This window comes from Olea europaea, chromosome 16 (assembly GCF_002742605.1).
Source record: "Olea europaea var. sylvestris chromosome 16, O_europaea_v1, whole genome shotgun sequence".
NCBI lineage: Eukaryota > Viridiplantae > Streptophyta > Magnoliopsida > Lamiales > Oleaceae > Olea > Olea europaea.
The window spans coordinates 11,141,597-11,169,572 of record NC_036252.1 but is presented as its reverse complement, the minus strand read 5'-3'; the positions used below and the strand labels follow the sequence as shown (position 1 = coordinate 11,169,572).

At 33.8% G+C, this 27,976-nt stretch overlaps 4 protein-coding genes across 8 annotated transcripts in view; 2 read left to right on the top strand and 2 right to left on the bottom strand.

Moving 5' to 3' along the window:
• Positions 1 to 1,816: 1,816 nt before the first annotated feature.
• On the top strand, positions 1,817 to 7,913 carry LOC111412083 (phosphatidylinositol/phosphatidylcholine transfer protein SFH6-like). Of its 3 annotated transcripts, none has more exons than XM_023042840.1 (15): positions 1,817 to 2,140; positions 2,241 to 2,354; positions 3,168 to 3,477; positions 4,176 to 4,275; positions 4,380 to 4,646; positions 4,771 to 4,848; positions 4,936 to 5,037; positions 5,139 to 5,188; positions 5,297 to 5,396; positions 5,529 to 5,624; positions 5,703 to 5,813; positions 6,074 to 6,206; positions 6,763 to 7,166; positions 7,346 to 7,420; positions 7,726 to 7,913. In XM_023042840.1, the coding sequence occupies exons 2-15, from the start codon at positions 2,321 to 2,323 to the stop codon at positions 7,744 to 7,746; spliced, it is 1,881 nt and encodes a 626-aa protein (XP_022898608.1). In that variant the 5' UTR covers positions 1,817 to 2,140; positions 2,241 to 2,320; the 3' UTR covers positions 7,747 to 7,913. The 3 variants fall into 3 exon arrangements, with proteins under 3 accessions (XP_022898608.1, XP_022898607.1, XP_022898609.1); XM_023042839.1 differs by having other exon boundaries at positions 2,234 to 2,354; XM_023042841.1 differs by lacking the exon at positions 4,771 to 4,848 and having other exon boundaries at positions 2,234 to 2,354.
• A 3,006-nt stretch (positions 7,914 to 10,919) lies between these two features.
• Positions 10,920 to 12,688, bottom strand: LOC111412084 (phosphatidylinositol/phosphatidylcholine transfer protein SFH12-like). 2 transcript variants are annotated; one of them, XM_023042843.1, is made up of 3 exons: positions 12,413 to 12,688; positions 11,798 to 11,924; positions 10,920 to 11,681 (listed from the first exon to the last, which is right to left on the bottom strand). In XM_023042843.1, the coding sequence occupies exons 1-3, from the start codon at positions 12,456 to 12,458 to the stop codon at positions 11,570 to 11,572; spliced, it is 285 nt and encodes a 94-aa protein (XP_022898611.1). In that variant the 5' UTR covers positions 12,459 to 12,688; the 3' UTR covers positions 10,920 to 11,569. The 2 variants fall into 2 exon arrangements, with proteins under 2 accessions (XP_022898611.1, XP_022898610.1); XM_023042842.1 differs by having other exon boundaries at positions 10,920 to 11,924.
• A 139-nt stretch (positions 12,689 to 12,827) lies between these two features.
• Positions 12,828 to 15,285, bottom strand: LOC111412085 (phosphatidylinositol/phosphatidylcholine transfer protein SFH12-like). 2 transcript variants are annotated; one of them, XM_023042845.1, is made up of 3 exons: positions 14,063 to 15,285; positions 13,448 to 13,574; positions 12,828 to 13,331 (listed from the first exon to the last, which is right to left on the bottom strand). In XM_023042845.1, exons 1-3 carry the CDS (start codon positions 14,106 to 14,108, stop codon positions 13,220 to 13,222), a joined length of 285 nt encoding a protein of 94 aa, XP_022898613.1. In that variant the 5' UTR covers positions 14,109 to 15,285; the 3' UTR covers positions 12,828 to 13,219. The 2 variants fall into 2 exon arrangements, with proteins under 2 accessions (XP_022898613.1, XP_022898612.1); XM_023042844.1 differs by having other exon boundaries at positions 12,828 to 13,574.
• A 12,279-nt stretch (positions 15,286 to 27,564) lies between these two features.
• Positions 27,565 to 27,976, top strand: part of LOC111412623 (diaminopimelate decarboxylase 2, chloroplastic-like) — a 3,339-nt gene continuing 2,927 nt past the window's right edge. The window contains exon 1 of the mRNA XM_023043556.1: positions 27,565 to 27,974. Coding sequence (XP_022899324.1) covers positions 27,620 to 27,974 — 355 coding nt within the window. The 5' untranslated portion in view covers positions 27,565 to 27,619. The remainder of the gene's footprint in view (positions 27,975 to 27,976) is intronic.

Below are 27,976 nucleotides of genomic sequence, written 5' to 3'. Positions count from 1 at the left end.
AATTTAGTTGCTCTTGATCTTTGGCTCCGTCTTGCATGTTGAATTGAAATTATTGCTCAAGTCATATTTAGTCCATGTTTGACAATCATTATTTGAAAACTATTTTTTCTACATATTTATTTTCAACTACACATTCACACAATAAAATATTTTGCACGTAAATTCAATTTTTTTCTTACTTTTTAATCACACGCTATCCTAAAAATTATTATTCGAAACATCTTTTTTACCAAAAAATAACCATTAAACAGAGGCTTATAATACTCAAATCGCAATTTACAAAAGGGAAATTTGCACTTTTTGTCTCAAACATTGCAGAATGTAACAAATCTACTTTTAACTCTTTTTTTAAAAGGGATAATCCATCTATAATCTTTAAATATGTAATAAAATTTGTCATTTTGTACATTTTGACCATTAAATGATGAATTCTCTTTAAATAAATAAAAATAAAAAATCAGTAAAATGACAAAAACTAAGTACAAATTGAGTTACGTAACTTTTAAAAAAGGACACATAAACCCGAGCTATAATAATTAAGTACATATTAAAACATAAAAAAGAATTTCGAAAAATTTCATATTTCCCAACTAAGATGACCAAACACCCATCCCCACCACCCCATCCATCGTAATCTACCCCTATTCACAATCAAATATTACTTCCACAAATGCAATCGACGTCAACATCTCCACCACCATCATAGAAGAATTAATTCATAAAAAAAAAGAATAAAAATTTAGCAGTTTAGATAGCACAATCACCATCACCATCACCATCACCATCACCACATAGCTTCGATCTAGTATACTTTGTTTGATTTCCATTTTCCCAAAATGCATTTTTCTATTTTCTTTTCAATCATACATTCTTCATTAAAGAAATATTAAATGTAAATAAAAATTGTTTCTTTATTTTCCAAGGACATATTTTTCATTAATATACTATTTTAAAATACATTTTTTTTCATAAAAATGAGGCTCAAATACCCTCTAAATTTTTATAAGGTCTATCTTTTTGTGAGTTAATTTGTTTAGAGTGGTGGTGGTGTTGTGACTGGTGTCGTCATCGTTGACGACTTGATTGCATCTATAGATGTGATATTTGATCGTAGATGGGGTGACTTAGGCTGGGTGGGATGGATGGGTGAACATAGATGGGGAAAATGAATTTTTAAATGAGTTAATAAAGCCCTTATTTATCTCCTTTATTTTTAAAAAAACATTTTTCTTTATATTCTTTTAAAGCATATATTTTTTAATAAAATAATATTATACGCAAACCTAACTTTTTTATTTTTTAACTGTACGTTCTACATCAAATATAATATTTCAAATTGCATTCTATATTTAATAATTTTAATTCAGATTTTTTGTTACGTTCGAAAAGTTATGTGACTTCATTATATTTATATTTTTTCTTTTTTATTTTTTGTTTATTTAAATAAAATGACAAATCCAACACTTAATGACGAATAAAAAGATTTAAGGTAGATTTATTAGGTTTTGCAAAGATTGCGGACGAAATTACAAATATCCCTTCACAAAAGACCCGCCATCAACCTCTGGCGTTTTACACCAACCACCGCTGGCAAATTTTCTTACTCTCCCAGCACTCACGCTCCCTTAGCCACGTGTTTTTACCCACTTCTATCCCATCGCCGCCGTCTAAATCTAGTCCGGCGATACAGATATTTATTTATTTCTATTTATTTTCACATTACCCATCTTTACCTCTGATTTATTAGGTTTTGCAAAGATTGCGGACGAAATTACAAATATCCCTTCACAAAAGACCCGCCATCAACCTCTGGCGTTTTACGCCAACCACCGCTGGCAAATTTTCTTACTCTCCCAGCACTCACGCTCCCTTAGCCACGTGTTTTTACCCACTTCTATCCCATCGCCGCCGTCTAAATCTAGTCCGGCCCAGCACTCACGCTCCCTTAGCCACGTGTTTTTACCCACTTCTATCCCATCGCCGCCGTCTAAATCTAGTCCGGCGATACAGATATTTATTTATTTCTATTTATTTTCACATTACCCATCTTTACCTCCCTTTATAGCGGTTACGGAAATTGCTGCAATTAATATTTATTTGTGTTTTGATCAGCTTCGATCCGCATCATTACTTTTCGAAGGTTTACTTTTACTCTACCTGAATAGAATAAACAGCTGAATTTTTTTTTATCTAAAATTTGTGTTGTATTGAATAATGATCTAAGTTTTTTCAGTGTACAGAGATTTGGTGATGCTTGGTTGCGGGATTTATTGACGATCATCAACGATTTTGAGAGGTTTTCGGTGATCGGTAACTTTCGATGTCTGGACCGCTGGATCGATTTGCGAGGCCTTGTGAGTAAATCGTTTATTTCTTGTAATCTTGTTGATTTTATATAAAATTGGGTTCAGCGATTGCTTTCTGTAGGAACCAAATGTAATTATATTTGTATAATTAGAGCTTCTGTCTATGAAATTCTTTAACTTGTTAAAATGATTTTTGTTTCGAATTGTGTTTTATTTATTTATTTGCTAGTATGGGCAGTTTCAAATTTATTAATAAAACTGAAGAATTTAGACGAACTTGGGATGGAGTTGAACTTTTCTACTATTTTTAATGAAAATTTCTGGATCAAAATTGTGGTGTTACTTCTTGAGGTTTGTAAAGACCTCGTACTCTCATATTTGATTTAGATATTTCTTGTTGCTGCAGCTGCAATGCTGTATTTATTTGTAGTCTGTTTGTTTCTTAATTGGAAATGTTTCTGTATGTGTGTGACTGGTTTTAAATAGCATGACTAGAATTAATTATCATGGAGAGACGCAGAGCATCTATGACTCCATTCATGGAGCTAGGTTATATTCTCTAGACCTTGTTTTCCTTTCCCTAGAAATATTATTTTAGAGGTGGAAGTATCAGTACCTAAAAATTGTGCAATCTTAATAGAAAAATATTGGATTGTAATGTGACGACCACGAAGTCCCGTCCCAAAATAGCCAACTTTGAACCACGATATGAGATTATTAGTTTCAAAAAAAGCTGAATACTATGTTTTCTGATAATATTTTATTTTATTCACTTAACTTTGAGTTTCTTTTATGAATCACGCTGTCATTATCTTTAATTAAAATGATTTTTTATATTCATATTTGCTTTCCACATGGTAGGCTTTGAGGGCTCATCAGGTAATGATGAGAGAAGAGAAAGAAAATCTGATTTTGAGAATTCCGAAGATGAAAGGAGGACAAGAATTGGTTCCCTGAAAAAGAAAGCACTGAATGCATCATCAAAGTTTAAACATTCTCTGAAGAAGAAGAAGAAGAAAAGTAGAAACAAGAGCAATGGTCGAGTCAGCTCCGTTTCAATTGAGGATATCCGAGACGTTGAGGAACTAAAAGCTGTGGATGAATTCCGACAAGCCTTAATTTTGGATGAGTTATTACCAGCAAAGCTTGATGATTACCATATGATGTTGAGGTTCCCTAATCTTTTCTCTTTGCTACTTTTTCTTAAATGCATACAAGTATTAATGAAATCTATAAAGTTCATCCTGGACCATCATGTTGTGGGAATTGATTTATATTAAGGGGAGGTTACTGAAAAATTACCATTCATATGGCTGGATTATTTGCCGCATTTTGAACTAAAATCGCTAGTCTCACTAATTTGGATGTATGCACTCTTTGACAGAAGATGCATAGGTATAAAAGTTTTTCCATGACACACCTGTTAGGATCAGCATCCCCAGCCAAAACCATGTTTGACTCTGTTGTGATAATGACTTCCTATAATTCTTTTACAACTCTCTCTTGTTATAAAGCTAAACTTTTTAGTGAGAAAAATATGTCCGTTTCCTAAAGCAATGTTAATTATATAGTGTGAGACTGTAAGTGATTCAGACTTGAGGGATTACTTTTCCTGTTAGGAGGGGGAAATTGAAGACAATCTGATAGATTAATGTTTCTTGTAAAATTTTAGAACATCCTTGGAGGGTTGGCAGTCACACTACTAGCTTCATCCTTTTGACCTATTTCACACACACACATGACAATGGACATAAGCATATTAATGTAGCTTTGTGTTTCTATTTTACGATTGTTTGGTTCTGTTTCTGATTTCCCTTTGATTCAGTAATCTGTCAATCTTTTCTAAATTATAGACAAAACTGCTTTCAGGTTTTTGAAAGCAAGGAAGTTTGATATTGAAAAATCCAAGCAGATGTGGGCTGATATGATTCAATGGAGGAAAGATTTTGGCGCTGACACAATTATGGAGGTAATAGACCTGAAAATTTTCAAGCTTGCTTGTAGACCTGACAAATTTCCTGGTTTCTCTTAGTGAAGATTATCTTTTCGGAATTATGATTTGTTTTCTTCCAGGATTTTGAATTTAACGAGTTGAATGAAGTTTTAAAGTACTACCCGCATGGTTATCATGGAGTTGATAAGGAGGGAAGGCCGGTGTACATTGAGAAATTGGGGAAAGTTGATCCCAATAAACTTATGCAAGTTACGACCTTGGACCGTTACATAAAATACCACGTGAAAGAGTTTGAGAAATGCTTTGCAATTAAATTTCCTGCTTGTACCATTGCTGCCAAAAGGCATATTGATTCAAGCACGACAATTTTGGATGTCCATGGTGTGGTATGATTCGTGCTCTTCGGTTTTCTTTTTTTTTAATTTTATTTTTACAAATTGTCATTACAGCACATACATTTTTAGTCATCATTCATTTCTACATGTAACGTGTCTTATTGTTAATTTTCAGGGTTTGAAAAACTTTACTAAAAGTGCTCGTGAACTCATTATACGGCTTCAAAATATTGATGGAAATAATTATCCTGAAGTAAAATTTTAGATTTTTAGCTTGATCAGCGCTATCAGTCTTTGCAAAGTCTCGGGTAGTGATATATTGTACTTCAAATTTTTGCAGACACTTCATCAAATGTTTATCATTAATGCTGGTCCAGGCTTTCGACTACTGTGGAATACTGTGAAGAGCTTCCTGGATCCCAGAACCACTACAAAGATTCATGTATGTCAATATTCTTCCTTTAGTCGTTTGGCAGCGTTGTTATCCGCCTTAAAGCGACTGACTGCAACTCGAATCTCTCTATTTTCTGAAATTTATCACAGGTTCTTGGAAATAAATACCAGAACAAGTTACTTGAAATAATAGATTCCAGGTAAACGGGATCGCTCTCGTTAGAGTTGACAGTCATCCTCTTGCTTATGATGACATTACTGTTGAATTCTGTTTGAATGACTGAATTTGGTTTTGTGGGTTTATGCAGCGAGTTGCCAGACTTCTTGGGAGGAATGTGTAGTTGTGCAGATCAAGGGGGTTGCCTGCACTCTGATAAAGGACCATGGAAAAATCCCGAGATTCTAAAGGTCCTTCCCAGCCTGCTGAAAGTTTTTATATTTAACATAAAATGAATGCATTACGTGTATTTTCCTTGTCAGCAGTTGTGGTTAATGTATTGTTGATTTATGAAAAAATGATCTCTTGACATCATGGTGTAGATGGTACTCAATTGTGAAGCACTACGTGCCAGGCAGGTTGTAAAAGTTCTTAACAGTGAGGGGAAGGTTGTTTATGCTAAACCACACTACCCAATGGTATGGCCTCTGTTTCTTTGTGAATGGTATGTTAGATTTAAGCCAAAAGATCTTGGAATCATTTGATTGTTGAAGCAGGTTAAAAGCAGTGATACTTCTGCTGAGTCTGGTTCTGAAGCTGAAGATATTGCTTCACCAAAGGCCATCCGAAATTATTCACATCTTCGGTTGACTCCTGTTCGTGAGGAGGTAATGTTCAGTTCAGGGATCATTTTCACACAAAGAGATGTTTCAGTTTTCTGTGGTTGGGAAATATAAAATTGGAGGTGGCTTAATTGAATACCTCTTAATTTTTGTTGAGTTGATCTGGGCATTCGTAGAATTTATTCGTTGCCATAGTTAGGGAAAATTTCAGCGGAAACAACTTTTTGTTATTATAGTAGGTGGATCAAAATTGACTCTGCTTTTTGTAGTCTCCAATGTCAAATAATATTTGACTTCTTGCACAGGTCAAGGCCGGTGGGACACCAATCTATTATGGTAACTTCTCGGGATATGATGAATATGTTCCCATGGTTGACAAGGCTATTGATTCGGTATGGAAGAAGCAAGTATCCTTTCAGAAGCCCTGTGTCACAAAAGGTTGGTTTCTGAAGTCCATGGTTAGAAGTTTTCTGATCAGCATTTGTTTGCCTATATCATTTAGAATTCAAAACAGTCATCCAATTCCTGCTGTGAATTATATTATTTTTTGAATATTGATGTGTATCCATGCCCNCCCCCCTGGAACATAAGTACATACATTTTGCAAAGAAATTTTACACCATGTTTCTGTAAAATTTGTCACCAAAACCGTGATTGTTGTCAGTAAGAAATTCATTTACCTTTACCTTTGTTTGCATAGATGAGCAGTCCACGGTTGCACAAATGACCAGAAGAAAAGATTTACAAAATTTATTAACTGCCTGTCTATTTTTGCTTACAGCTATAGGCTGGATAGTTTTTGTTCTCTCTTTTACATTTTTCTTGGGGGTCATTTATCAATTTAGCCTGCTGTAAATGATTAATTTCTGTCATTTTGGTAGGATGTACAAATCCTTTTCTTGTCCAGAGAAATAAACAAATGAATCTGATCTAGTATCAGAATAATCTGCCTAGAGTGCTTTAACTGATATTGGCCATTCTTTTTTTCATTCAGAAACGGTTCTTTCACCTGATTCACAAAAGGCTCCAGAAGGACTACGTGCTCGGATTTTAACCTCTCTTATGGCATTCTTCATGACCCTTTTCATGCTCTTCCGCTCATTATCATGCTGTCTCCTGAAAAAGGTTCCTGATGCATCATCACATCAAGAATCAACCATTACGGAAAATGCCTTTGACACAATCCTGAAGGAGGAATTTCGACCACCATCTCCAACACCAGCATTTTCAGAGGGAGAAGTGCTGTCTTCTGTACTGAATAGGTTGGGCAAACTTGAGGAGAAGGTCAATGCTCTTCAAACAAAGCCATTTGTAATGCCTTGTGAGAAAGAAGAACTGTTGCATGCTGCTGTTTGTCGAGTGGAAGCCCTAGAAGCAGAGTTAATTGCAACCAAAAAGGTAAATTCTATTTTAACAGCACTACTTTTGCAACCAAAATCCATTCTTCTGTGGCAAATTAGTTTCAGTACAGTTGTACTCTGCATTCTTGAGGATTTTCTTTAAGCTAGATTTTCATGTTATGCTCCCCTTTCTAAAGGCACTTGAACTGATATTGGATTGGATTCTCTCCTGGGCAGGCTTTGTACGAGGCTTTGATTAAGCAAGAGGAGCTGCTTGCTTATATAGATAGTCAAGAAGAAGCCAGACTTCGGGTGAGTTGATCAGTTCTTTGTTCTTGATATTTACAATAGAAGTTTTAACATTTAAAATCAAGAGCTTCACTCTCTCTCAAACATGCACGTGACTACTTACTACTGTGTTAATCTGATCCTCCTTATGAATCAAAATATTGCGAACACATGCACATACTACAGTATGCATATCTGTCCTGTCTCAGTCATTCGCGCATAGGAGAGAGTGCGAGAGATAGATCAACCTTATTGCGTGAATGAGCACGTGTATGCAACGTAATTGTAGACTAATGACTTCCTGCTGATAATGATGGTCCTGTGTGCAGAAAAAGAAGTTTTGCTGGTAAGGTGTCAAGTGTGGAGCTTTGATGTTCCAGGGATATGTTTGCTGTGTAAATTTCGTTGATGTTGGATTTCCATCCTGTCTGAGAAAGTGGATTGAGCACATAAACTTCCAGTTTCTGTAAAAAAATTACTGAAAGGTTTTATCAAGCATGTTTAAACTCTCTCTCTCTCTCTCTCTCTCTCTCTCTCTAATATAGCAGAACAGTTTAAAGAGCAAAAATAAGTTCAACTCCTCTACTAGAACTGTGTAACAAACATGCTTTTAGTGGGAATGTAAAGGCTTATTTAAGAAACAATATATACCATCACTGGTGGATGCAGCATCTGGCGAGCCCCCGCGGCCGCGCGTGCTGGATCCGTCGAGAGCCATTAGAGAATAGACAAATATTTAGGATAAATTACTAGTAATTCATTTTCGTTTCAACCATTCCTTCTAGCCAAGTTGGCTAGCGCTCTCTCTCTCTCTCTCTCTCTCAAGTCTCTAAATATAGCAGAACAGTTTAAAGAGCAAAAATAAGTTCAACTCCTCTACTAGAACTGTGTAACAAACATGCTTTTAGTGGGAATGTAAAGGCTTATTTAAGAAACAATATATACTATCACTGGTGGATGCAGCATCTGGCGAGCCCCCGCGGCCGCGCGTGCTGGATCCGTCGAGAGCCGTTAGAGAATAGACAAATATTTAGGATAAATTACTGGTAATTCATTTTCGTTTCAACCATTCCTTCTAGCCAAGTTGGCTAGCGCTTGCGTTTGTTTCTTAGATGTCCCAGGTTCGAAACTTTTGTCCACCAATATATTGTATAACGTTTTTAGTTATACAAATTTTACCAAAAAACATCGAAATATGAAGAGGACCAATGGGGAATCGAACCTGTGAGGCTTTCAAAGATATTTTGAAAGATTGAACATCATGACACTTGGTGAGTTTTGATATTAAATTTAAAAAACTAATATATGTTAGGTTTTAGTGTTTCAATTGTAAAATTTCTAACACTGTGCTCTTCCTTTGAATTATACGAAGCAATAATGTCATTTGGTGAGTAAGATTTATTCTTATTACGAAATTATATATGTTCAACTTTTAAAAAATAATTATTTTATTTAAATTTTAAGCTTTGTTTGATTCCCATTTGGTTCATAATACAATTTTCTTTCCCTTATTTTCGATTAAACATTTTTAAATAAAATAATATTGCGCGCAAATTCAATTTTTTTTCTTATTTTTAAGTACATATTCTCCATCAAATCACTATTTCAAAATGCTTTTTTTTTTTTTTTTTTGCAAAAAATGACATCAAACGAGCTCTTAATATTTTATTACGGCCGACGGTTCACAATCGACGGTCAGCGGCCGTCCGTGCTGACTCAACATCCTGGATTCGTCCCTGTATGCTACGTAGGAATGCACATGACAATGTACAAGATTTAAACTAATTTTTCTTCTTTAATTTAATTCAATCTTGTAATGTACACGGTCTTTAAAATACATATAAACATTAGCAAACGCCAGTATATTTTTTGGTGTCTGGATATTAAAAACACCAAACCTACGTCTTACGAAGATTATGGTTTCTGCCCACAAAAGATGAAGAATCTCTTCTTCTTTTTCTTCTCAGTGTAGGCAGTGAGACCCTTTTGTTGAAAAATAGTATCCTCAAGTGCCTGCATTTGCATTATTAGATGCATAAACGAACGTCTAGAGAGAACCAGATAATCAGAAGATATATTGTCCATCGGTGTGCCACATCACCAGTGGGATCCAAAGTACTAGTGATGTGGCAACACCTCAAATCAACTGTGGGCAACAGATCTCCTTTCCATGGTGGGCAGGAGATCAAATCTGAGAGAATCAGATACCTTATTAGTTGCTGAAAGTTCTTGCTCCAAGATATTGACCTGACTTAACGCTGCACTAACCATTTCCTCCTTTTCGGGTGGCATTACCGTTGGCTTATTGCTGAGAACTCTCACCTTCTCTTCTAGTTCATTCATTCTTTTCATCATGTCGATATACAGAGTCCCCGAGATAGCAGGTTCTGGCAATTGGTGTGCATGTTCCTGACCTTTAATCATCTGTCGACAACCGTACGTGGAAGTTGAGTAGAGGGTGGCAGCTATGAGCTTCTTTGGCATTTAGCGTATTATTTGGACCATGGTAACTATGCTCATAACTATGGTCATCACCCTGGTAAAGATTCGGTTCCTAATTCCTTCCAAAGTTTTACAAGCGTTGTGCACGGGGACATAATCAACAGCTACAGGGAGGGGAAAACCTAGTGAATTCACCACATTGTGACAATTTTGGCTTAAAATGGGTTAAACCACAATCTCAATATGCATGAAGGTGCGTGAAACCAATAATAATACCTGTGAGCAATTGCTTAAGATTGGAAGTCAAAAGTAACACTCTGTCTGTGAGTAAGATATATTGGATTGGACAAGACTAGACATGATTAAAAAATAAGTTACAAAGTTTGTTCGTTGTCCTATCTAGTACAGTCGAATCCATCATACTGAACATGTCACGAAGATATCACACGTTTTATATAGATAGAATATCCCGGCTGGAAGTAGTGATCCAGGATTTGTTATTTCAACTATACCTTCATGAGCAAGTTTTTACTGCTTTCGGCCGAGTAGCATCAGCAGCTTTGCCAATCACCGGTACACATTCCTCAGGCTTAATATGCTAAATAAAGGTGAAGATTTCGTGGAACGTTAGTAACTATGCAGTTCAGAGGGAAAAGTAAAGATTTCATTTCAAATCCATTAGTTTCAGATGGCTAATAATACGAGGCAAAATGTTGTAATTTTACTAATAGTGCCAAGAACAGCAAACTAAGCCTTGCTTACAACAAATTTGAGCTTGGTTAAACGAGTAGTTCTGTTACAACTTACTTTTTTATGAATGGGGGACGGCTGTGGGTTTGCTGTGCAGTGATAGGGCTAAAGAGAGCCAAAAAAAAAAAAAAAAAAGGATCTTTTGTAAGGATTATATGAATAGAGATGTCAAGCAACAGTCTTCTCTTCCTGTCACTTCACTTCGGTGGTCAAGAGAAGGAAAAAGAAGGGGTTTGACATCGAAGTTATAGTTTCAATTCCTATGTTAACGAGTCAATCCAGGTTTCTGTTAAAACCAAGAAGCCACTAAATTAAGATTACCTAGCATCAATAATCTCAAGCAGCTTGCTCTGATATTTATTTCCCAAAACCTCGAAAAAGAAAAGGCACAACCAGTCATGTCCCTGAATTTGACAAGAATAAGTTATAATTTGACATTAGCTGATTGTAGCTCACATGAATCTTCACCGTGGTCTTAGGGTCAAGGAATGACTCGACGGTGCTCCTTTCATCCCAGGAAATCTTTATATATTCTGGTAGATAGTTACACTAGTATGCAATCACATCTGTATTTTTTTGGTCAAGTATCTTATTTAAAGGGTTTCATAACTGATTAATTTACTTTGGAAATGAGATTACTGGTTACTTTCAATTATAAAGAACACCAATGCATTCCACTCCTTCTACATCCAAAATGGTCGTGCTCTGGTCGATGTGCTTTTTGGCTGCAATGGAACAGGCTGGAAATTTATCGATAAAAGTCCTCTCGAACTCCTAAATATTGTACTTGAGATAGCGGTTTGTAGTTGTGAATTGCAAGAGCTTCACCGGATCAACTTGACCAAGTCTTTCAATGTAAACAGGTCTCCCGTACTTGTCGATTCCATGATGCCCTTGCGGGTAGTGTTCAGGGAAGAAATGCAAATCGGATGCTTACTAGAATTATTTAGCTCCGAAAACATATACTATACTATTTGGCCATCAGCACATCCATACTGTGTCAGCACCAAATTTCTTTCTCCATTGCATTTGCAGCATATCAGTCCACATTTGCTTTGTTTTCTCAGCATCAAATTTCCTGGCCTTCAAAAATCTGCAGGATCGACAAAAAACAATACAGGCCTCACCGTCAAGAATATAATGTATTCATTAAATGTCGAGTGTTGCCTCGATACAAAATCTAGAATATGAGAAAAGAATAAAGTACACCTTAGCAGCATATGATAGTCATCGTGTTTTTCTGGTAGTAATTCTTCCAAGACTAGTGCTTGACGAAAGGCATCCACGGCCTTTAATTCTTTCATATCACACTCGTCCTCAAGCACGATAGACATAACTCCAAAAACAAAAACAAAAACAAACTTTTAATCACACAGCGTAATATTAGCACTCCAAAAACAAAATAGAGTTTGAAGAAACGAACTTTTAATCACACAGCGTAATATTAGCACTCCAAAAACAAAAACAAAAACAAAAACAAATGTAATATACATTACATTTATGATATCTAAACCATGAGTGTATGTTTGGTACACAATACTGGATATGATACAATGGTCCATCTTAAGATATCAAAATAGACCAGCTTTTTCTGTATGCGCACCACGATTTCAAGAGTTGAGTATCTATAAACTTCAGTTTATTTTATGGTATGGCCCTAGCAGATCTTAACATGGACACAAGTGCATCTCAATATTTCGCCTAAAGAATTTCATGCAGAGACGAGCTTTTAATTTCTGATATTCATAGACAAGATCAGCAAATTGAAAGATTAATTACGATAAATAACTGCGTAATAAAGCTTAATGACATGAAAACACTTACTTGGCCTAAAAGGATGCTCTCGAGTTCTTGAGATATCGTCACTCATGATTGCAGATTGCTACTTTGATCATACAAGACATATATTTATGAAATCCCTCTATTACGAACATGTTGAATGCCTAAATATTTACCAAGAAACAAAACAAAAAACTCATACTAAAAATATATAATATTTCTGTTTGAAAAGAAGACATTATTCCAACACAGAGCCATCTACAAATCGTGGAAATATACATCTAAATGAATAAAATAGATGCATATATAATATGCAGATTCCTTCTTTCTCCCCTTCACCGTGGTCTTAGGGTCAAGGAATGACTCGACGGTGCTCCTTTCATCCCAGGAAATCTTTATATATTCTGGTAGATAGTTACACTAGTATGCAATCACATCTGTATTTTTTTGGTCAAGTATCTTATTTAAAGGGTTTCATAACTGATTAATTTACTTTGGAAATGAGATTACTGGTTACTTTCAATTATAAAGAACACCAATGCATTCCACTCCTTCTACATCCAAAATGGTCGTGCTCTGGTCGATGTGCTTTTTGGCTGCAATGGAACAGGCTGGAAATTTATCGATAAAAGTCCTCTCGAACTCCTAAATATTGTACTTGAGATAGCGGTTTGTAGTTGTGAATTGCAAGAGCTTCACCGGATCAACTTGACCAAGTCTTTCAATGTAAACAGGTCTCCCGTACTTGTCGATTCCATGATGCCCTTGCGGGTAGTGTTCAGGGAAGAAATGCAAATCGGATGCTTACTAGAATTATTTAGCTCCGAAAACATATACTATACTATTTGGCCATCAGCACATCCATACTGTGTCAGCACCAAATTTCTTTCTCCATTGCATTTGCAGCATATCAGTCCACATTTGCTTTGTTTTCTCAGCATCAAATTTCCTGGCCTTCAAAAATCTGCAGGATCGACAAAAAACAATACAGGCCTCACCGTCAAGAATATAATGTATTCATTAAATGTCGAGTGTTGCCTCGATACAAAATCTAGAATATGAGAAAAGAATAAAGTACACCTTAGCAGCATATGATAGTCATCGTGTTTTTCTGGTAGTAATTCTTCCAAGACTAGTGCTTGACGAAAGGCATCCACGGCCTTTAATTCTTTCATATCACACTCGTCCTCAAGCACGATAGACATAACTCCAAAAACAAAAACAAAAACAAACTTTTAATCACACAGCGTAATATTAGCACTCCAAAAACAAAATAGAGTTTGAAGAAACGAACTTTTAATCACACAGCGTAATATTAGCACTCCAAAAACAAAAACAAAAACAAAAACAAATGTAATATACATTACATTTATGATATCTAAACCATGAGTGTATGTTTGGTACACAATACTGGATATGATACAATGGTCCATCTTAAGATATCAAAATAGACCAGCTTTTTCTGTATGCGCACCACGATTTCAAGAGTTGAGTATCTATAAACTTCAGTTTATTTTATGGTATGGCCCTAGCAGATCTTAACATGGACACAAGTGCATCTCAATATTTCGCCTAAAGAATTTCATGCAGAGACGAGCTTTTAATTTCTGATATTCATAGACAAGATCAGCAAATTGAAAGATTAATTACGATAAATAACTGCGTAATAAAGCTTAATGACATGAAAACACTTACTTGGCCTAAAAGGATGCTCTCGAGTTCTTGAGATATCGTCACTCATGATTGCAGATTGCTACTTTGATCATACAAGACATATATTTATGAAATCCCTCTATTACGAACATGTTGAATGCCTAAATATTTACCAAGAAACAAAACAAAAAACTCATACTAAAAATATATAATATTTCTGTTTGAAAAGAAGACATTATTCCAACACAGAGCCATCTACAAATCGTGGATATATACATCTAAATGAATAAAATAGATGCATATATAATATGCAGATTCCTTCTTTCTCCTGGTAATAGCTAATTATTATTTTTTTTATTTTTTGATGACTCATGTGTCCGAACTTCGCTTGACTAATTCTGAAGAGTTGCAGCCTTCCCCCCGATTTGCCACCCGATAATAGCTAATTATTAGGTCTACATAAGCATGTAATCGATTCTCGTTCCTGATATGATATCGAAAATAACGAATGAGCCAAAAGAAAGCCCTTTGTTTGCTGTATTTGCCTTAACAGATATCTCAATCCATTCGATCTATTTGTTTCCTAACAAAGCAATTAATTGCACTGAAAGAACATGAGAAAATAATCTAATAACAAATGAAAGCCCTCTGTTTGCTGTACTTTCTTCAACGGGGATCTCAAACTTTTTCTTTTAATCAATTTATAACCAAGTAAAGCAACGGCTTACACCAGAAGAAAATGTGGAAGTAAAATCATTGTAATGATTTTATGCCAACAACCAATATGTACCATATCAACAAAACCCATAAATCTAAAGAAATATATAGATAGAACTCCATGATAAAAAATGAAAATTTTTTGCTAACATATCTATTATTGTGTATATACATAAAATTTGATCAAAGCCAATTATGCTAATAAACATACAGTATTATTCGAAAAGAAGCTCACAAACGCATAAAGCCCCTGTTCAGTACATATTCTTTAAAATTCATTTTTCCACAAACTCTCCTGATAAAAAGATTTTATATGTCGATCCATAACATTTTACGACTTTTTAACCACATCTTCTTCAAAAATAAAACTTTCACAAAATCTACATCAAACAAGATTTTTGGAAGACATTAATATTATTGGCAATCACAAATACAAACATTCTACATCCCTAAAATCATGATTCAAAACCCATATCTAAAGAATCATTACATGGGCATATAGAGATGAATTGCGGGAGATTTCTTGAGAGAGAGAGAGAGAGAGAGTATTTACCAATAACAAAATATCAGGGGTTTGAAAATGAATGAGAGATTTTTTTTTTAATTTTTTTTAAGTCTGCATTAATATTTTGACAATTTGAGGTTGTAAGGCCATCTCCAACCCAGTACCAAATTTTGCACCATTTTGCACCAAATTTTGCACCAAATCTTGCACCAAACTAAAATTCATCTCCAATCATTACACCAAAAATTATACCAAATGAACAGTATTTAACCATTTTCTTCCCTTTTTTTATTCTTTATAGTCTACTTATTTGAAATATTATTTATTTAATTATTTCAGAAATACATAAATTACTAAATAAATAATTAATTAATCGTGTTTGATGTATTTTAAATTATTTTCATCTTTTAATTAATTAAGTAATTATTATGTCTTACATTTAAAATTTATTTTAAACACAAATAATTATTGATATTAATAAAAATAATAATAATTTATTGTATTAAAAAATATATAGCACAAATTACATAAATACCCTCCACAAATTTATTTGGAAAATGTAAAATAAGGACAAAATTGACATTTTACACTTGCACCATTTTGGTGCAAAATGGTGCAAAGTTTGGTGTTGGGTTGGAGCAATTTTGCACCAAAAAATGGTGCAATGGTGTTGTGGTTGGAGATGGCCTAAGGGCATCTCCAACCATTGCACTATTGCACCAAATTGCACCAAAACTTGGTGCAAACTTCCTCCAACCATTGCACCAAATTTTGGTGCAAAAAATAGTGTAATGGATAGTGTTGCACCAAATATGGTGCAACACTATTGATTTTGCACCAAATGGTGCAATGTCCATTTTGCCCTTATGTTTCATTTTTCAAAGATAGTGGTTAAGGGTATTTGTGTCATTTTCGTTCTATAATAATAACAATAATAATAATAATAATAATAATAATAATAATAATTACTTAATTAATTACACTATTAATTATATTATTAAAGTTTATTATTTTTTAATATAATCAATAATAATTAACGTAATTGTTATTTTAACATAAAGTTTACGTTTAAAGTTTAATTTAACATAAAGTTTATATTATTAAACTTTATTTTTTTTTTAAATTTAACGTAATTGTTTATCATAAATTAATAATATAATCAAATATTTTTGTCAATTTAACATAATATATAAGACATGTGATAATTTAGTAATCAATATATTTGTTAATTTAATTAAGTTATGATTTAGTAATTTATATAGTTATAAAATAAATAAATAAATAAATAAATAATATTTTAAGATAAATACATTGTCAAAAATCGAAAGAATGAATAAAATAATAAAGTACTGTTCATTTGGCGTAAAATTTGGTGTAATGGTTGGAGAAGAATTTTGGTTTGGTGCAAAATTTAGTGCAAAATGGTGTAAAATTTGGTGCAGGGTTGGAGATGGCCTAATAAGGGCTACCCATGATTCATTCCTTTCTACAAAACCACGACTCCATTACTATTTTTGAAGACAGATACAAATTCTTCTCACACAAACTTGAGGAGGGAGAGAGATTCTTGTTTTTCAACTTTGACTCTATGATTTTTCACGTCTATATGTACACCCATGAATTATTATAGATACATCACTCGTTTAATTGGTGGTTTCTTTTCAAATCCCGTGTGTTTCCCACCCAACCTTAACCCACTCTTTCAAAGTCTAAACTAACTTCTCCTTTGCTAGCCAAATTTTTTTTCGGTTAAAAAAAAAAAAAATCTCTAAGCAATTTAGACAAAAACGTTAATGAGAAAGACTAGAGTATGATAGTCATTACATTGCCTAATTTGATGGAAATATGAGGGTTCAAAATTCAGGCAGAAATTACAAAATATATAGATCGAATAGAAATTGTTATCAACTTTGCCCAATTTGACGATAATGTTTGGATGATTATGGAAGTTAATGAAAAAAATGAGAGAGATAATTTGGTAATACAATTGAAAGCAATAGCATATTTGTCAAAAAAATAAAAATAAAAAATGAGGAAGGGAGAACATTAGTTAAAAATCCAAAAATAGTGAACAAAATTCATTCTCACCCTAAAACTATTATGTGGAAGAAATTTCCATTCTATATTATTCAAGAAATAACACTCGTAAACGAAATTCTTTAAGCAATCTAACTATGTAGGAAATTATACAATTAGAGAGATGTTAATAAATTTAATCTCTTATTCCCTCGAATATACATTTTGCCCCGTTTTGTGCCCCTTTTCTGGGAAAAAAGTTATTTTAAGTAGTCATTTTTTTTTTTTGAAAAATGTATAGTTAAAAAGTAAGAAAAAGATTTGAGCCTACATGTAAAATATCTTATTATGTGAATGCGGGGTTAAAAATGAGCATATAAAAAAAAGAGTTTTAAAAAAATAGACGACAAACGAGGGCTTACTATTGCATCAATAATGTTATAAATTGTTAACAATCATGTAATATATTATTTCGTCTCTATATACATATATATTTTCTCTTTACTTATTCATGTATTAAATGCAGCTTATTCTTAGAAATTTTCATGGATAAAGTAAATAGTTTGTCATTGTGATGCTTCCTTAAGTTCATTTTTGTCCCTAGAGGTGTAAAACTAAAATATGAACTTGAGAAATTGACGTCCTTAGATCAGTTTAGGCTCGAATACCTTGACATATGACTTGCAAGGAGTGGCTCTCATACAATTTAATGTTTTCAAGAAAAAAGTACATTGACTTAGTCGTGGGTCGTTTGAGCTCTATTCATTTTGCTTAGTGTTAGTGTTCAACATCTCTAAACAAAATGTTGAATTTGAGCCTCTATTATTTTTTCTACAATAGAAAAAACTTAGATAGGAGCACCACAAAATAAATTGTTTTATGTGCGCCCATTTGAAGCAACTCAAACTAAAGGTACAACCTCATTAACATTCCTTTTATGTCTTGACTAATACATATACATGTTACATAATGTTTTTTGTTTTTTGTTTTTGTTTTTGTTTTTTTTTTACGACCTTGGTTGTACTAGCCAGTTTACGTGTACCTCGACTAATCTCACAAGCCTTGAGTTATATGAATGTTTTGTAGAGACTTGAATTTTAAACAATTAACTACCTTTTTTGTATTGTTTTCTTCAATATCAAGAGTGGAATCTTTTTATATTTTTACAAGCGTTGTTTTTTTTTTTTTTTCAAAAATTGAATTCTTCTTTTATCACAATTTTTATTATTTTGACACTACTGCATTATCACGATGAAATTGTTCATAAATAAAATATTTGACTATTAACTTTCAGTTTGAACTAAAATTAGCAATGCTATTTTATCGCTATCAAATTAATTGTAATATTTTTCTATTAGTAAAGATCTCATCAAATTATACTACTCTTGGTGTATAATGTTGTACAAATATTTTATAAAATCTTTTGAAATTTATTAACCAGTAATGCTGACTTCACCTTTTTAAAATTCCTTTTGAGCATATTTAGCGGTAATCTTTATACGATAAAAACATGAGAATTATGTTAAAAAGAAGGGAAATTAGGACGAGCATTTCAAACCTTACAAGCGATCTGATTATGGATCTCAACCTTAAAAAATGAGGTCCCCAACCTATTTAAGTTTGTAGATTTGTATCTACACAGATCGAATCAATTAATGTGGTGTTAAAATTGCATGAAATTTTCAATTGTATTGAAAAAAAAAAATGTTAAGTTGTTTGAAAATTTTGTCTTCCACTTTCAAGTATGTGAAAGTTGTGTTGGAGACGACCTATAAAAAGGGCTATGTAAGAGTTGATTTTTGATATATTTGTTTGACCAGTTTTAACCTGCAAGAGAGCGATCAAAACACAATTTATATGAATGAAAATTTGGACAGAGTTTCGGTATAACGATTTGCAAAACAAGGATTAAGAAAAAGTAGAAATAGAGAATAATCCAAGGCAAGACGTTATCTCTTTTCTTAAGACAAATAGTTCCGCTACGGTGCTCACAATGAATGACACTTATCTCCTAAGATACAATGGATTCACAACTTGTGGTACAGCACTTCGAATCACAAGAAACCGATGAACTTTTGACAGAATTTTCCCTCTACAAAAGAAATGTATGAAAATGCTATGGAATTAGAAAGGAGAGAATTGCAAGAGGAGAATGAATGTCCAATGCAATTGGTGTATCCAAAATCATATCCATATGGTTCTATTTATAGATGTAAAAAGGGTGCAAATGAAGTAGTGTGGGCCAAAACATGCATCCTTTCAAAAAAGTTGCAACACTTGGTCAAAACCTGCATCTTTTCGAAAAGTTGCAACACTTCATTTCTTTCAACTTTGATCCGCAATTTCTCATTCATTTGGAATTGGTTTCGAGATTTCAAATATACCACGACGAGTAGAATAAGTTGGTCTATTTACTTTTGTAATTTGACCATCGGATCAAGTCTGAATATTTGGTCGAAATTGACACGTAGTCACACCTTTTCTTTTTCACTTTTACACACCCTTTCATTTTCCAATTTTTGGTTAATTATTTGAACAAATTCTTACAATTCCTTACATGAATGAAAATTCGAGTACGCATATGCAAATGCAGTGATATGATGCAATATAGAGAGGGTGAGAAAAAATACTGCATCATGGATGGTGGCTTCTGGCGTTGAACCTCCCTTAATGAAATACTATCGGACTTACTCGGCTAATTGGTGAACTATGTCTTGAACCACTTAGCTTTTGGTGTAAGTCAAGATAACAATACTCACACAGATATCTTCCCTATTCTGTACTTAGTTCTCATGACTTGGTTCATTTTGGCCTTGAACCCTTCTTGATTTCATAAGTGTTTAGAGAATTTAAACCTTAAATAATTCTTTTCGAAGCGGCCCCACTTCACACTTACATAGGTGACTTCCTATTAAGAGTATTCTGCCCTACTCCACTTGACTTAATCAAGATATAGGAATCATTAAAAGATAATCTTAACCTCTATCCACTCTGCAGGAAGCACTTTAGTATCATAGGAATGAGTTAGAAATTCTAATTTCCTAAGTGCTTTATGGGATTTTCATAATTTAGTTGTCCCTTTGAACCAAAATCTTGGGATCTCTAGTCAAAAAGGAAGGGTTATCATTGCAAAAACTCTTACGTAGTAGGCTTTAATCACATTCCTCTCGATAGGCAACACACTTGATCTTTAGGCAAACTTTTCGTAAGCGGATCCACAATATTCTCCTTTGATTTCACATAATCTATGGAGATAACGCCATTTGAGATCAGTTGCTTAATGGTGTTGTGTCTACGACGAATATGTCTAGACTTACCATTATACATGCTGCTTCGAGCCCTTCCAATTGCTGATTGACTATCACAATGTATACTTATTGCAGGTACTGGCTTGGGCCAACATGAAACATCTTCTAAGAAATTTCGAAGCCATTATGCTTCTTCACCAGCTTTGTTCAAAGCAATAAACTTAGATTCCATCGTTGATCAAGCTATGCACGTTTGCTTTGTTGATTTCCATGATACAGCAGTTCCATCAATGGTGAATACATAACCACTAGTGGACTTGGAATCCTTCATATCGGATATCCAATTCGCATCACAATATCCTTCTAGTACCGCATGATATTTTGTGAAGTGTACCATAGGTTAAGGTATACTTCAAGTACCTTAGAACCCTCGTCAAAGCTTTCCAATGATCATGGTTTGGATTACTTGTAAATCTACTAAATTTATTCACCGCAAAAACGATATTCGATCTAGTGCAGTTTGTAATATACATAAGACTTTCAATTATTTGTGAATACCTTAGTTGTGATATGCTTTCTCCCGTATTTTTGACTAAGTGTATACTCGGATTAAGAGAAGTTCTCACAGGACTTTCCTCAAACACGTCAAACTTCTTAAGTACTTTTTCTATGTAGTGAGATTGTGAAAGTACAATTCCATACTGTGTTCTAGAGATTTTAATCCCTAATGTTACATTTGTCACACTCATATCTTTCATATCGAAATGATTTGTTGGCATCTTTTTGGTGTTAAGCAACATTTCGTGACTATTGCCCATTATTAACATGTCGTCCACATATAGACATACAATTACACAGGCATTCATTGTATGTTGTCACATTCGTTGATCTTGAATCCATTTGACAACATTGTTTTGTCAAACTTTTGGTGACATTGTTTAGGAGCCTGTTTTAATCCATACAAGGACTTAACAAGTCTACACACTTTGTGTTTTTGGTTAGGAGAAACGAACTCTTCATGCTGCTCCATGTAAATCTCCTCTTCTAACTCACCTTTTATAAATGTTATTTTTACATCAATTTGATGAATTTCAAGATTGTGTATTGTCGCAATTGCAATTAAAAACCTTATCGATGTGATTCTAGTCACGGGTGAGTAGGTATCAAAGAAGTCAAGTCCTTCTTTTTGCCTATATCATTTAGCAACCAATCTAGCCTTATATTTATCAATGGATCCGTCAGGTTTCAATTTCTTTTTGAATATCCATTTGCATTCTAAAGGCTTGTTATCGAGAGGTAAATCAACCAATTCTCATGTATGATTTTGCATTATAGAATCTATCTCATTATTGATAGCTTCTTTCCAATGCGGTGTAGACATTGCTTCATTGAAAGTCTTTGGATCATCCTTTACCATATATGTTAGAAAATCTGGGCCAAACGTCTTGGAAGTCCTAGCCATTTTACTACGCCTTGGTTCTTCCTCATTTGATGTTTCATTGGTAGTTTCATATGTTCTCTTGTTAAAACTCATTTTTTCCTTATCTTTGCAAGGAAAAATATTATCAAAGAATGTCGCATTCTTTTATTCAATTACATTCCTTTATTCAATTATGGTCCCTTCATGTACGTCTTGTATTTCAAATTTGTGTACAAGAAATCGATATATACTATTATTATTGACATATCCAATAAATATGCAATTTATTGTTTTATGACCGATTTTCACTTATTTAGGCTAAGGTACCTCAACCTTAGCCAAACACTCCCACATTTTCAAGTATTGGTAGAATGGAAGATTGTCTTTCCATAGTTCATATGGTGTCTCTTCCATTTTCTTAAGAGGTATTTTATTAAGAAAACTATTTGCCGTTAAAATAGCCTCCCCCCACATGTTCTGTGATAAACCCGAACTTATTAACATGACATTCATCATTTTTTAAGTGTTCGATTTTTGTGTTCTGCAATACTATTTGATTGAGGAGAGTAAGGTGCAGTTGTTTAATGAACAATTCCATGTTCAGAACAAAAGTCTTCAAACGGTGCCCCATATTCACCTTCTCTATCATTACGAATATTTTTTATTTATTTTTCAAGTTGTGTTTCAACTTTAGCCTTATAGGTTTTGATTGCATCCAAGGCTTCGTCTTTACTTCTTAAAAGAAAGATATAGCAAAACTTTGTACAATCATCAATAAAGGTCACAAAGTATTTCTTACCACCTCGAGTTTGCACAAATTTAAGATCGTATATATCGCTATGGATCAATTCAAGAGAGGTTGTATTCCTTTGTATTGAATGGAACAATATTTTAGCTAATTTTACTTCAACACATATTTCACATTTATGATTAGGATTGATTTTATGCACTGAAATTAAACTTTGATTCATTAGTTTACGCAACAATTTGTAATTCACATGTCCTAATCGACCATGCCACAAACATGAAAGTTCAAGCAAGTAAACGGAGTTTATAGTTTTATTCATAACGACTTGCTTCGCTACAATTGTAAGAACGTTCAACTTGAACATTCCATCACACATATATGATTTCCCTACATATATCTCATTCTTAGACAACACAAATTTATCGGATAAAAATACAAGTTTAAAACCATTCTTGCTAAGTAGAGACCTGGACACTAAATTCTTTCGTATATCTGGCACATGTAGGACATTGTTGAGGATTAGTTCTTTCCCGGATGTCATCTTCAAAGTGACTTTGCCTTGTCCTTCAACTTTGGAACTTGCAGAATTTTTCATGTATAGTTGTTCTCCATTCAATTCTTGATAGTTGGAGAACATCGCCTTGTCCGCACACACATGGCGGGTAGCGCCAGTGTCAATCCACCATTCTCTAGTATTTCCAATCATGTTGCATTTAGACACTACTTCAGATACAGTCCATTGGATAGAGTGTTATTTGCAACCATGTGGGTTTGAGCATTCTTCTTTGATTTTCAACATTCACTTGAACGATGTCCAGCTTTGCCACAGTTATAATAATTCCCTTTGAACTTCTTAGCCTTCTTGGAATTGTCTCTTCGCGGTGCATAATTAGGAATCTTTCATTTTTTGTTTGTTGCCTTTGGTTCCATTTCAACAAAATTTGCGCTATCTTGATTAACCGACCTTTGTTCAGTTTTCTGATTGTCCTCTTCAATCCTCAAGTGTAAAATCAATTCTTCCAAGTTCATTTCCTTACGTTTGTGCTTGAGATAATTTTTGAAATCTCTGCACATAGGATGGAGTTTCTCAATAATGGCAGCCACTTGGAATGATTCACTCAATTCCATTTTCTCAACATGGATGTCGTGTAACAAGACTTGAATCTCTTACACTTGGCTAATCACGATTTTAGAATCCACCATCTTGTAGTCCAAAAATTTGCTGATAATGAACTTCTTTGTTCCGACATCCTCTGTTTTGTACTTTGTCTCCAAAGAATCCCATATTTCCTTGGCCGATCCTTTGAACTATACACCCCATATAGTGTATTATCCAATGCGTTTAGGATATAGTTCTTGCATAGGAAGTTCGAGTGTTTTCATGCATCCAAAGCAATAATCGATTCACGATTATTTTCTCCTTCTTGTACAACCGGTGCAGTTTTCTTTAGAAATTTAGCCAAATTAAGAGTGGTGAGATAAAACAACATCTTTTGTTGCCACCTCTTGAAGTCTACTCCTGCAAAATTTTCCGACTTTTCCCCATGCGGGATAGTAATACTATGCAACGGTATGGCCACGGGTGATGCCACATTATTGGAACCATTTTGATTTGATGAAGTCCCAATGGTAGTGATTTTTGTTACACAAACAAAAGTTCAAGAAAATGATGATAATATCGGTGGGATAATGTTTGTTCACAACCAACCACAAAGACACAAAATTTGTCTTAAGATTGTTGGAGACAACTTATAAAAAGAGTTATGTAAGGGTTGATTTTTGATATATTTGTTTGACCAGTTTTAACCCACAAGAGCGTGATCGAAACACAATTTATATGAATGAAAATTTGGATAGAGTTTCGTATAACAATTCGCAAAACAAGGATTAAGAAAAAGTAGAAATAGAGAATAATCCAAGGCGAGACGCTATTTCTTTCCTTAAGACAAACTGCTCCGCTACGATGCTCACAGTGAATGACACTTGTCTCCCAAGATACAATGGATTCACAACTTGTGGTAGCAGCACTTCAAACCACAAGAGACCGATGAACTTTGACAGAATTTTCCCTCTACAAAGGAAATGTATGAAAATGCTATGGAATTAGAAAGGAGAGAATTGCAGGAGGAGAATGAATGCTCAATGCAATTGGTGTACCCAAAATCATGTCCATAGGGTTTTATTTATAGATGTAGAAAGAATGCAAATAAAGTACTGTCGGCCAAAACATGCATCTTTTCCAACACTTGGCCAAAACTTGCATCCTTTCTAAAAGTTGAACACTTCATTTCTTCCAACTTTGGTCCGCAATTTCTCATTCATTTGAAATTGGTTTCGAGATTCCAAATATATCACGATGATCTACACGATAAGTAAAATAAGTTAGTCTATTTACTTTTGTAATTTGACCATCGGATCAAATCCGAATATTTGATCGAAGTTGACACGTAGTCACACCTTTTCATTTTTCACTTTTACACACCCTTTCATTTTCCAATTTTTGGTTAATTATTTGAACCAATTCCTACAAGTTGTGTGCTGGACATTTGGGTATACATGACCGTATGTATGAATGTCAACTGACCTCCTTCCACCAGGGGTGGGAAGTGGAGAGTCACTCATCGACTCGACTCGTCCCAACCGTGATCCACGCAAGCTGCAGATGCTAACCTAGTAGTGAAAAACTCGTGCGAGCTGCTCGTAATCTTGCATGAGTTAGCTCACAAGCTGGCAAGTCCATAACAAATATATAGCGTGCATGGCTTTTTCAGCCATATAGGTTGCCTTGATTTATCAATGGCAGTGTTGCCATTGATCAATCTCAACACTGCCATTGATCAATTCAAATTTGAATTTTATATATATATATATATATATAATCTTGCATTATTTGGAAATCAAATTTCATCACAATTCACTTTCAACATTCTCTACAATCTCTACAATATATTGCTCTCAACTATTTAACAGTATAATTTTTACAACTATCACTCTCATAATTTTATAATTATTACCACTCTTGATTTCACAATTTGTTTGAAGATAAATTTTTAACTACTTATATTTTCCTTATTGCACTATTCTATATAATTTACGTAATGGCTATCTGATTATCATATTCATGGAACAAAGATGATGTGTTCAATTTCTTGTCAAATTTATAAATATTCGATGAAAAAGTCAGTTGTGTTACGATGTTCGGTATAATGAAAGAAGGATTGAAGTTTTTCTTACTAAACTACGGAGACAGTATTTCTATAACTTCTGATGCTATGTATTTTATTGATAATAATTGGTACGTATATTTAATAGCATCATCATTATGCCTCTGTTTGGTTCAGCTAGAAAAATTAATTAAAATTTAAGCCAATGTTAATAATTAATTTTAATCACACATTTTATAGGATCCACAACTGTTAAACATACATACCATCAAATTTTATCAATAGTTACTAAAGATATGATTTATATCTAAATCGAACAAGGACTATATCTTGATGAAGATAATTTGACCATTCGTCACATTGCACAAATAATTGTACATTTTTTATAATATTTTAATTTAATTAATAAAATATATAGCGTATCTTGTTCAAGATCGATGGTTAACCTTGTGATTTTTGGGCATTTGTAGGAGTTAATTTTTTCTTTTCATCTTTGTTAGTTGTTTGAATATAATTATTATGTCAAGGGTATACTATCAATGATGCAATCAGGTACTCATATATTGAGAGGTATTTTAGGTATACCGTTGGAAAATACATGAAAAATTATTTGTTATCGAGTACTAATTATTTTTTTCCTAGTTGCAGTATTCAATCCTCATCTCAAATTGCGTTGGACCAAACATTGCTTTCAATTACTTCAAACTAATTTAAAATTTGCCTTCGAAACAAATATATTTTCATTACGAGAAATAATAATATACATGTATAATTTGTACTTTGGTTTGAACTACATAGAGTTAACTTTTCCTAAGATCGAAATATATAGAACAAATATGCTTGGATCGCCAGCATGGGACGAGACATTAGTAGGGATTGACTTCTTCAATATAAGTCAATAGCAGGATGCACAACAGTATCAATATCTGATATGGATTGGTATTACTTGAAATTTGTTCATACCACACACTTTATCAATACTTATAAACATAATATCTATCATGAGAGACCTTGTATTGGATCAAGATGACATCATATGGCCTATGTAATATTAGAACCTGAATAAAGGTCTATGATTGTATTCGTCGAAGGTTTCAAGGGTACAAAGGTCGCCTTGTGACATTTTTAGAATGCTATAATTGCACATCTATATTTTTATCTTAACTGTAGGTTGAGTTCTTAGGCGAGCCAAGCCCAATTTTCATGCAGCGAGCTGACTCAGACTCACAAGTGAGTGCAAATCCGCTCGCATGGTGCTGGCAGTAATTGAGCCAAGCAACTCAGCTCCATTTCCACGCCTACTCTCCATCCCAAAAATGTTTGAGCCCTATTCTTTAAAAAATATATATATTCTTAAATGATATCTTAACATCATTTCAATTATAAATTTTTCAATAAAATAATATTACATACAAATTTAAAATTTTTACTTATTTTTTAATCATATATTTATCATCAATACACTGTTCAAAAATTCAATCTGCTCAAACAAGGGCCTAATATGCTTTGACTGATATGTTCGTTCAATGTTAGCCCCCGTTTGAGTTCCATTATTTGTAGATTATAATGAGATGAATAGTATTTTTTTGAAAAATGAGCGTTTGAAAAGTTTTTGATTTACATGTAATATTATTTTATTGAAGATTATATTGTTAAAAATAGGAGAGAGAAAAATTTAATTTAATGTAATAAGAAATAATGGGACTTAAACGGAAGGCTTAATAAAGTCACTGTACACATTGACTGTTGTCCGTTACATTTTCTCCACTTGACCTCCAATAATGGCGGCTGCAAACCTCGTCTCTCAAACCCCAACAATCCATCCCACAAAATCCTTGAAAACCCCTTTAAATCGGTTTCCCATAAAACACATTTTACCGTTCAAACTCAAGCTCACTTCAAGACTCGCCTCTCTGAGCGTAAGGGCAGTTCTGTCCACTGCGGATCCCAAAACCCAGAAGCTTCAGCATTGTTTCACCAAATCTGAAGATGGGTATTTGTATTGTGAAGGAAATAAGGTTCAGGATGTTATGGAGATTGTGGAAAAGAGGCCTTTTTATCTATATAGTAAGCCTCAAATTACTAGGAATGTTGAAGCATATAAAGAGGCTTTGGAGGGTTTGAATTCAATAATTGGT

Coding starts and splice junctions, on each gene's coding strand:
- LOC111412083 (XM_023042840.1), top strand. CDS start 2,321: ATGTCTGGACCGCTGGATCGATTTGCGAGGCCTT. Junction 5,189..5,296: donor CTTGAAATAATAGATTCCAG/GTAAACGGGATC, acceptor GGGTTTATGCAG/CGAGTTGCCAGACTTCTTGG. Junction 6,207..6,762: donor GAAGCCCTGTGTCACAAAAG/GTTGGTTTCTGA, acceptor TTTTTCATTCAG/AAACGGTTCTTTCACCTGAT.
- LOC111412084 (XM_023042842.1), bottom strand. CDS start 12,458: ATGAGTGACGATATCTCAAGAACTCGAGAGCATCCTTTTAGGCCAA. Junction 11,925..12,412: donor AGAGCATCCTTTTAGGCCAA/GTAAGTGTTTTC, acceptor TTGTTTTTGGAG/TTATGTCTATCGTGCTTGAG.
- LOC111412085 (XM_023042844.1), bottom strand. CDS start 14,108: ATGAGTGACGATATCTCAAGAACTCGAGAGCATCCTTTTAGGCCAA. Junction 13,575..14,062: donor AGAGCATCCTTTTAGGCCAA/GTAAGTGTTTTC, acceptor TTGTTTTTGGAG/TTATGTCTATCGTGCTTGAG.